The sequence below is a fragment of the Pseudophryne corroboree genome, chromosome 9 (genome assembly GCF_028390025.1).
Source record: "Pseudophryne corroboree isolate aPseCor3 chromosome 9, aPseCor3.hap2, whole genome shotgun sequence".
Taxonomy (NCBI): Eukaryota; Metazoa; Chordata; class Amphibia; order Anura; family Myobatrachidae; genus Pseudophryne; species Pseudophryne corroboree.
The window spans coordinates 330,214,245-330,225,095 of record NC_086452.1 but is presented as its reverse complement, the minus strand read 5'-3'; the positions used below and the strand labels follow the sequence as shown (position 1 = coordinate 330,225,095).

The 10,851-nt window shown below is 45.6% G+C and overlaps 1 protein-coding gene across 3 annotated transcripts in view; it reads right to left on the bottom strand.

Moving 5' to 3' along the window:
* Positions 1-8,036, bottom strand: part of TMEM184B (transmembrane protein 184B) — a 326,752-nt gene extending 318,716 nt beyond the window's left edge. Inside the window, exons 1-2 of one of the 3 annotated variants that reach the window (XM_063940547.1) lie at positions 7,763-8,036; positions 6,328-6,481 (exon numbers count right to left, since the gene is read on the bottom strand). In XM_063940547.1, the coding sequence (XP_063796617.1) occupies positions 6,328-6,378 (51 nt within the window). In that variant the 5' untranslated portion in view covers positions 6,379-6,481; positions 7,763-8,036. Of the gene's footprint in view, positions 1-6,327; positions 6,482-7,429; positions 7,654-7,762 lie in introns of those variants that run through there. The other 2 variants (XM_063940549.1, XM_063940548.1) reach the window with 2 other exon arrangements.
* Between the last annotated feature and the right edge of the window lie 2,815 nt (positions 8,037-10,851).

The following is a 10,851-nucleotide window of genomic DNA, read 5'->3' as shown; positions in this document are numbered from 1 at the left end:
GCCACACTGCTGTGACGTATTGAGGTGCACGGTATCCTAATTCAGCCGCAGCAGACGCTGTATGATAAAGTACTTGTCCCGGCAATTACCTCCACTCTCCGCTCTCCTTTACACAGCGTGCGCTGGTGAGAGTGCTTTAGCAAGCCACGAGACAGTGGCACAATGAGGTATAGAGTATCCACAGTGATCTCTCCGAGTCTCCAAACGCGTTTCTCCGCCTACCCTCCGGCTTCGGCAGCTTCTGCTCCTGTTGACTAGCCTGCTCTGCGGGCACCAACTTGAAACTGAGCTCACAGTGCCTGGAGGCGGGGTTATAGAGGCTGCCCCAGTGCATCCTGGGACAGCTAAAGCTTTAACCTGTAGGTGCCTGAATCAAGATCCATCGCTACACCCCGATGTATTCCCTGTGGAACATAGTGTACCCTGCTGCAGAAATATATTTCTGCCTGTAAACTGTGAATTTAAGACCCTTGTTGGATAAACACAGCCTAGACAATGTATGATTGAAGGATAATTTATTGTCTAAGATGAGATCATAATGGTCACTGGCTGAAACATTTGTTTATATTTAAATTTATATTTATGTTTGCATTTACAAAACATTAGAACGATAGGGGCACACACCAAGACTATTTACAATCTGTCATGTGTGATTCGAGATAGAAACTTTATACGGTTACAACTGTATCAATGTCAAGGAATGTAATTTATCATTGTATTATTGCATATCTGTTGTTGTGTATCTTTAACTGATTAACTTGACCTTTGTGAACGAAGTAATGGCATGTCTGTTATTTTTAAGTGATATTTAATAAAGAATACAATTTTAACTACAAAAGAGTGCCCCAACAAAGAGAGTTTACTTCTCTATCTTTTGTTCAGTCACACCCACAGTAGTGCCAGATACACATAATGCCCCATTATAGTGCTAGTTACACATTGGGTGTGATATATCATTTGAATACCGCCCTATCTCCTTTCAAAAGTGATCCCCGTTATCGTGCATATCGCTCCCAAAGTAATCAGGTTTAGCTGCTTAACGGGATGGATGCCCTCGCTACTGCGGAGGTAGCGAGATGAAATTATTATACCACGCCCATCAGCAGAAACAGAACAGGAGTGGAAGGGGATTAAAATAATTGAATACCACCCATAATGTCCCCAAGTATAATGCCAGTTACCCATGATGTCCCCAGTATAGTGTCAGGTACACATAATTACCCCAGCATGGCACTCACCACCACTGCAGGGCAGGTCCCATCCAGACTCCCGCACACTACCTCCTCTGATCAGCAGCAGCCGCCTTCGGCGAACAGGTCTGCTAGAAGGCGGGCACAGGATTCTCAGAACAGCTAGACCTCGGAAGACAAGCGGGACACACACACGTAACCCAAGTCCTCCTCGGCTACCAGGCCACACCACCTCCTAGTCCCGTCCACAGTTGCCCTGGCCAGGGTAACCCACGTCATCCCCCTCCTAGTGCTGCATACTGCTGTCCCCTAACTCACGTCCACCTCCATCCATCCCATGCAATCCCCCACCTAGCCCTGTCTGCAGTTTCCCTGGCCGGGCCAGGCGAAATTACTTTGCGTGCATTATATGGCCCGCGGGTCGAACGTTCCCCACCCCTGCTCTAAAGGTTTGCCCACTTGTGGTTTAAAGGACCATCAAAACAACTATAATTTTAATAGGTGAACTATAAAGTTTACATGTACAGCAACTGTGGCAGAAAACTTTACCATGCCTTCTATGCAGAACAGTAGCACTAAAATGTAACAATATTGGGGAGGCTTAATTAGCAACTTGCATTAAGTGTGGTTAGATCAGCCACTATTTGAATCCTTAGTGCAGACTGCAAACACTTAAGGTGCGTACACACTGGCTATTGAACGGCCAATATATCGCTGGTTCGTCGGCCAGTGTGTACGAGTGATATGTCTGTGAATGAGATGCATCAATTTTGCCTACACTCAAAATCCAGACGGTCAAAATTCCGTCAACCATTGACTGACAGACAATTCTTTACCATCCCAGTGGACCCTGGCCGAAGCATGGCGAGCCCAGCGTGCCATGTGAGGGACGTGGTACACTTATACAGTGTCCATGTCGACATACAAACCAAAAAAAACAATGAAAAACTTGTGTTACTTTTTGACCTGTGGACATTTTGAATGTCGGTATTTTGACCTTTGTCGGGATTTTGACCGTCTGTCAATTGTTGTTGGGAGTTTGATTGTAGGTATTTCATACTAAACCCCTGTGAACGCCGGCAGCACAGCACAGCCAACTGCCAAAATATCTTTCAATATATTGGCGCATCGTGCTGCGTGGACGGACGGTCAGCGTAAACTTGCTGCAGACATCGGCAGTGACTGACAGCTGAACTGGGCGGGCTCATGTAAACGCCCGCCCAGTTTGTGACGACAGTGACGCAGGTTGTAATGTCCCGATGGATCGGGCAGTGTGTATGCTCAACACACTGCCCGGTCCGACTGTAGACATATTTGCAGATCAACTGATCTGCAGGTATATCTACCAGTGTGTACCCAGCATTACAGAGAAGACAAAAACAGAATGGACTGTGAATCCGGAGACTCAAGCAATCCGAAATCTGCATAGCAGCAACTGTTAGCCTGGGCAACCTGTGGAAATAAAACTTGGCAGTAATGTGTCTTCTAAACTAAATAGGCCTGTTCTGTCCTGGCGGATTTATCGTAAAGTGAAAATGCCCTTTAAAAACACAATTCTATGAAAAATACATCTACTGAGAGTCAACTAAAGAGTATATGTCAATACACCTGCCATAACCTGTATGAAGGTGGTTTATCTTCATAGTCAAGTATATTTTACAAACTGCAAACCTTTCCAGCACCATGCATTTTACCCAGGACACACTGATCTGTTCCTATTCATTTCATTCATATGTAAACAGAAATAACCTAGTAGGTAAGCAACCTGATTCTAGTATTTGAGAATGTAGTTCCATACACTGAAATAAACACTGTATTATATGTCGCATACTGCTCAAAGAAAATGCATGCAATAGGTTGCAATGGAATAAATATGTGATCCCAGGGATTTGTCTGGCTCTAGTTGCAGCTGTTCAGTACATCAGAGCACAGAACGTTTCAGGAGCACCAGCAACACTGTTGTAGGGGTTCCCTCTTACATCAAAGAATTTGTTGCCAATTAAAAAAAAAAAATTATATTTCATTTGTGCAATTTGAAACAGCCGTTTCATTACTATGACAACATGTCCGAACAATATATTTCTACATGCCAAATTATATTGGCTTTCAAAAGGTGTAGAACAAAGCTGTAAAAATGGCTATCCATACAAGATCCAGGGATGAAAGATATACAAACAGAGCCTTAACTAAACAAAGAATCTCTTTCTAGTTCTGTCACAGCTGATTGCTCACTGCTTACACACACACAGAAGTGTAACTTATCCAGACCTGCTGCATATTCCCTCCAAAGGCAGACAGGTAATAAAAGTTACAGGGAAGCAATTAGCTGAGAGGTGGCTACAGCACAGCAAACTCACACAAGCAGGGGATCCCATTTCAATCAGCTCCAGGCTGGCATTACTACCAAGGTAGGATTGCAACCTAACATTTGAACATAAAGCCTCATAAAACGGATGAGTGAAAAGTTATAGAATTTTAATATTTTAAGTTCTATTGTTGTGAAAGTGACGTTTTATGGGGTAAAATGGCACAATTTTTATTTTATTTTATTTTCCAATTTTTGTTATTTTTAATTTGAGCAGTCTATTGCAGGGGTGGCCAAAGCGTTGATCGCAAACACTCGACTTGTAGATTGCAGTGACATCCAGCAGCAGCCAATAAGAACCAGGCACTGAAGCCGTAGCCATCTCTATCACGTGTGACAGCAATAGCCAATAAGAATCAGACTGATTCTTACTGATTTGCTATGATGAGGTTGCAGCTTCCAGTATCTGCTGCATTATCGTAACTGGGCAGGAGAGACAGACATCAGCGCAACGAGTTCCAGAGTGACTGCATGTCCCACTGCTCAGTGCCGATCTCAGTGGTGTGTGCACGCTGCCACTTTGCCGCTTAGTGCAGTTTGGGCATACTGCATTACTGTCCCATCTGACAGCCAGCTGTATGCATTGTGCCGTCAGGTGGCAGCTATGCACAATGTAGCTGTCCATGTCTGGATCCTTATTGGTAATCAGATGGGAACCAGCACTTCTCAGTTACCCAATTACTCTGGGTAACTGCATTTAATACATGGCGCTGCATAATAAGAAATGTGAACGCACGCTGCAAATGTCCATGCTTGCACGTCAAGGAAGTTAGGAGGCATGCTAAAAAAAAATACTTGAAAGTTCTAAAACAGTTATAGGTAACCCGATACAATCAGTGGGCTGCACTGGGTGGCCCTGTAAACTTCAAAAGGCCTGCGCATTACACTTAATCTCAGTAGAACGTTTTGAATCAAAGAGACAATGATGTATGTAATACTATATCAACTGGCATTGTAAGATATAACAAACAAATATAAATAAAGCAGGAAGGAGCAGGGCAAACAACCCAACATAAGCTCTCCTGTGCCCCCTAGTGGACGATAAGGAAAGCAGGGGTGATTCCCAGTTGGCCAGAAACCCCCCTTAACCCGCCAGCCTGGCAAGCGGCCACTACATGCAATATAAAGGGCTGCGAGGGCAGAAAGGAGCTGCATCATATGCCCAGTGGCAGCAGATTTTTCCTACCTAGTCTGCTGTGTGTGTGTCTGTGGATCTTAGTGCTCAATCATCACACCAGAGAGAAAGGGGTATATTTACTAAGCCTTGGATAGAGATAAAGTGGACGGAGATAAAGTACCAGCCAATCACTGTCATTTTTCAAACCCAACCTGTGACATGGCAGTCAGGAGCGGATTGGCTGGCCATTTATCTCTGTCCAAGACTTAATAAATAGACCCCAGAATCTGGTAAGTGGCTTTCCTTGATCACTGGGCCTGCATATGTCTGAAGTACTGCATTACATAAACTGCACTGTTTGATGTAGACTATAACTTGTGACATGCCAATTAAACATCCTTCATGGGCTGGTGACAATCACTTTAAAATCAAACATTTGGAAAACCCTTTCCAGAAAGCCTGTTTGCCCATGCACATGTGGCCTATCACTGTTGAAAACATACAGGACTATTGGTTATAAGCATTGAATACATAAAATTGCTGTGATCTAGAAGACATATGGTAGATACAGTATGAAGGCACGCTCTCAGATTACTATAGCAACAGATAAGATAATCAAGAAAAACTCAAGGACACCACTACAAAAAACAGCTGTGGGATTTGCCAGAGCCGGGAGCTCACAATGAGCCTAATATCACGTACACAAATAAAACAACCGCATCAGCAGGGCCTTATTTTTTACATTGAGTCCCCCCCCCCCCCCCCCTCCCCGAGTAAAATCAGAACACAATAAATTCAGGACACCTGGCGACAACACCTGTAGTTTTTGTATGCCAAATAACAATATTTAAGCAAATTTAGACCATAACAGCTGGCTTTAAATACAGAATGCACACATTCTCAACAGAATGCATGAGTATATATCCCGGAAACCATGATCACTGTTTTCCATATGGTACCAGGAATACCCAAATATTCCAGTCAACCATGTTTAGCGGGTCTACTGAGGGCAGATAATATGTCACCTGTTTACGAATGCAAAACTATGCTGGGGTCTTAACCAACTGATCAAGGGACACACTTATCTACCTAACCAAGCTCCGAAGAAAATCCATTACACACACAAGCTAACATTTCCTTGTATCCCTTAGATAAAATAAAATAGAATAGGGGTACAGAGACTTAAGAAAAAAATATTGCTAGTTTATTCACCACATAGCAAGTGTGTGAAAGGGATATATATCCCGGCAGACGGGATGCCAGCTGTCACTATACCAACAGCGGCATTCCGTCTACCGGAAACCTGGCAGCGAGTGCGCTCGCTACGCATCGGGCCCAGTGGCTCGCCACAGGTTCGATTCCCACTCAGTTGGTGGCGTGGACCCACCAACCGAGTGGGAATACCGGGTAGGTGTCGGGATTCAGTTTGTCTGTAAAACTTTGGGATTCTGGCGTTGGTCTCCTGAACGCTGGCATCCCAACAGCCGGTATATTGACTGCATAACATGTGAAATGTGGCTTGGGCATGAAGCTGATCTAATGGTCATTAAGGGATTAATATTGTCATTTTAACTTGCCTCAAAACAGAAATTGCAAAAGGATACACATTAATGCAGCATTACATTATGAAGCAACAGCCTTCTGTGAGGCCTTACCTGTGGAACTGGTTGCCCAGCTAGTTGCCACAAAGTAAGCAAGAAGAACATTAGGAAAATCTGTCAAGAGCAGGTAATAACTCTCCAACACATCAGGACCCCATGAGTGCAAGCTGACGGTATGCCCCTTACTTCTGACAGGCACTCACTGCTCCTAAACAGATAATGAAACAAAAAATTAATAAGGGAAAAAAGTATGAAACAGAAATCCGGCTAACAATAACAGACTGAGGGACAGCTAGAACGCCAGTGAGAATCACACTGCCCCAGGGTATGGTCACCTACTAGTGAAGGACTATTATAGAGGTACGAAGATTGCTTCTTCAGGTGTCCAGGGAGAACTGAGTGGTCTCTGTTTGAGAAGTATATAACACTAAAGTATCTAGATACATTTCTTACATGGAATAATGTAATTTCTTACAGTTTATAAACTTTTGGGATGAAGCCCCCTGACACGCACATATATAGAATCTGTCTACATACAAAAACATTTCCCACTATACTAGAGAGGACATTTTTACAGGAATGAAAGTCCACCAGGTCCATCTAAGAAATGATTGCCAACTAAAATGAATAAAGCAATCATTTAGCCCTAAGCCATATTTTACATGGTAATTATTTCAAATCTCAAATTTTATAAACCAGTTTTTCATCTTCTGAATTTCTGGCTTTTTAAGGCTCAGCAGGTATCCCCATTCCTGACATATCAGGGCTGCAGCTATAGGCGATGTCAGAAGGAGTGGTGGGGTAATTACGGGGGACTGAACACCCCTCCAGGTATACTGATTACTGTATGTAGAATAAAAGTCAGGTGCGCAGTTATTTGTAAAAAGACACAAGCAGGATGTGCAGGACATAATACTATATGCATATGGTAATACACCCTGGGCCAGATGTACTAAGCCTGAAAAGTGATAAATATCACAGTGATAAAGTACCAGCCAATCGGCTCCTGTCATTTTTCAAACACAGCCTGTAACATGGCAGTTAGGAGCCGATTGGCAGGTGCTTTATCACAGTGATATTTATCACTTTTCAGGCTTAGTACATCTCCCCCGCGATCCTATGATAGCTTTATGCACTGTAGAGAGCTGTTACTTGCATGTAAGCAGCAAGTTCCAGTGGTTACTGTATACGAACACTGGGGTGACAGAGAGAAGGGTAAAAGTTGGCTGCCTCATCGCTCGTTCCCCAGCACCAGGGGAACTCCGTCCATATAAGCAGGAGGAAGACCCCGGCCATTGCCACCTCACATCCCTGCGCAACAGGCCGACCTCAGCCAATCACATACCAGTGCTAGAAGCACTCAGGGACCCCCAAATAAGAGCGCGAAGAAGCCATGCGCCCGGGGGCAACCAATCAGCTGAGCTCACACCTGAGCCCCGGGCGTACTCTGTTTATGTCTGGCAAGGAAGCAAGGCGGACTCATCCTCACCCTATCCGGTAACGGCACTGGGCATCCCAGGACGGCGCAGGCTGGGTCGGGCACCGGGCAAGGATCCTAGGGCTGGACACGGCCGGGTACAGTACAGCAGGCAGCAGCAGCCGTGTGATGTGGAGCCCAGTCCTGATCCGCTAATCCGCTACTCCGCGCATGCGCCGCAGCCTAGCATCCTCCGCTCCTGCCCGTCTCTGTTCGCATGGCGACATCAGGGAGAGAGAATTGCGGACGTCACCGGAACCCCGCTATCCCCGCCTAGCAGCATGAAGTGGGCGTGTCTGTGGCGTGACGTCAAGGCCTATTTAAAGGGCTGTAACGATACTGGGACTGGAAGGGATTGGAATGTAAACACTGATGAGGACACACACAGAGGAGTGCTCAGGTCACTGTACACTTGTACAGTACAGCGCTGTGCACAGCGTGGATGTTTGTGCTGGAGAGTTATTCTGCCAGTGGCTGGTGTTAGATTATGTATAGAGTGCTTATATGAATAACTAATGCTGATGAGTATATTAATCATGACACAATTGTTAGATATTTGGGGATTAGGTGTTTCCATCATGTAGGTTCGTTGTTTACGAAAAACAAATATATTAACAAAAACTAAGGGCTATGTGTGCGCACATACGTTTCAAAACTCAGTGCTTTGCTGGATGATGATATCGATATTTATTTATTTTTATATGTGAATCATTTTGTTTGTCTATTAATAGCGTCCTGTGTTTATTTTTTATAATATTGGTTTATGTATGATTATTGCTTTTTTAATTTGCATCTGTATAATTAAATACCACATAATTCACCAGCGCTGTCCTTTTCTCTAACGTCCTAGTGGATGCTGGGAACTCCGTAAGGACCATGGGGAATAGCGGGCTCCGAAGGAGGCTGGGCACTCTAGAAAGATCTTAGACTACCTGGTGTGCACTGGCTCCTCCCACTATGACCCTCCTCCAAGCCTCAGTTAGATTTCGTGCCCGGCCGAGGTTGGATGCACACTAGGGGCTCTCCTGAGCTCTTAGAAAGTTATAGTCTTAGAATTTGTTATTTTCAGTGAGACCTGCTGGCAACAGGCTCACTGCAGCGAGGGACTAAGGGGAGAAGAAGCGAACTCGCCTGCTTGCAGCCGGATTGGGCTTCTTAGGCTACTGGACACCATTAGCTCCAGAGGGATCGACCGCAGGCCCAGCCTTGATGTTCGGTCCCGGAGCCGCGCCGCCGTCCCCCTTACAGAGCCAGAAGCAAGAAGATGGTCCGGAAAATCGGCGGCATGAAGACTCAGTCTTCACCAAGGTAGCGCACAGCACTGCAGCTGTGCGCCATTGCTCCTCTCACACACTTCATACTTCGGTCACTGAGGGTGCAGGGCGCTGGGGGGGGGCGCCCTGAGGCAGCAATAAAAACACCTTGGCTGGCAAAAATACCTCAATATATAGCCCCAGGGGCTATATATGAGGTAAATACCCCTGCCAGAAGTCCATAAAAAACGGGAGAATAGGCAGCGAAAAAGGGGCGGAGCCTATCTCCTCAGCACACTGGCGCCATTTTCCCTCACAGCTCCGTTGGAGGGAAGCTCCCTGGCTCTCCCCTGCAGTCTACAAGGGTTAAAAAAAGAGAGGGGGGGCACTAAATTTAGGCGCAGTATACATTATATATATATAAAGCTATAGGGGACATAACTCAGTTAGTCCCTGCAGTATATAGCGCTCTGGTGTGTGCTGGCATACTCTCACTCTGTCCCCCCAAAGGGCTTTTGTGGGTCCTGTCCTCGTTTAGAGCATTCCCTGTGTGTCTGCGGTGTGTCGGTACGGCTGTGTCGACATGTTGAATGAGGAGGCTTATATGGTGACGGAACAGAGGCCGATATATGTGATGTCGCCCCCTGTGGGGCCGACACCAGAGTGGATGGATAGGTAAAAGGTATTAACCGACAGTGTCAACTCCTTACATAAAAGGGTGGATGACGTAACAGCTGTGGGACAGCCGGCTTCTCAGCCCGCGCCTGCCCAGGCGTCTCAAAGGCCATCAGGGGCTCAAACACGCCCGCTCTCTCAGATGGCAGACACAGATGTCGACATGGAGTTTGACTCCAGTGTCGACAAGGTTGAGACATATACAAAATCCACTAGGAACAGCCGTGACTTGGTCCCGGCAATAAAAAATGTGTTATATATTTTTGACATTAACCCAAGCACCTCTGAAAATGGGTTTTTAGGTTTGGGGAGAAAAAACAGGTAGTGTTTTGTTCCCCCATCAGATGAATAAATGAAGTGTGTGAAAAGCGTGGGTTCCCCCGTTAAGAAACTGGTAATTTATAAAAAGTTACTGATGGCGTACCCTTTCCCGCCAGGAGAATAAGTTACGCTGGGAGGTATCCCCTAGGGTGGATAAGGCGCTCACACGGTTGTCAAAAAAAGGGTGGCACTGCCGTTTTAGGAACGGCCACTTTGAAGGTACCTGTTGATAAAAAGCAGGAGGCTATCCTGAAGTCTGTATTTACACACTCAGGTACTAGACTGAAAACTGCAGATCGTGCTGCTGCAGCGTGGTCGGTGACCCTGTTAAGCATACTAGTTTGCTAATATGAGAACATATTAAAGACGTCGTCTTATATATGAGGGATGCACAGAGGGATATTTTGCCGGCTGGCATCCAAAATGAATGTAATGTCCATTCTGTCAGGAGGGTATTAGAGACCTGTCACTGGACAGGTGATGCTGACTTAAAAAGCGCATACAGATTCTGCCTTATAAGGGTGAGGAATTATTTGGGGGTGGTCTCTGGGACCTCGTATCCACAGCAATGTGCTGGGAAGAAATATTTTTACCTCAGGTTTCCTCACAGAAAAAGGTACAGTCCTGTCGGCTTCAGAAAAGCAAGCGGGTCAAATGGCGCTTCCTTTCTGTACAGAGACAAGGGAAGAGGGAAAAAGCTGCACCAGCAGCCTGTTCCCAGAATCAAAATTCTTCCCCCGCTTCCTGTGAGTCCACAGCATGACGCGGGTGCTCCACAGGTGTAGCCAGGTATGGTGGGGGGCCGTCTCAAAAAATTTCAGCAATTAGTGGGCTCGCTCACAGGTGATCCCT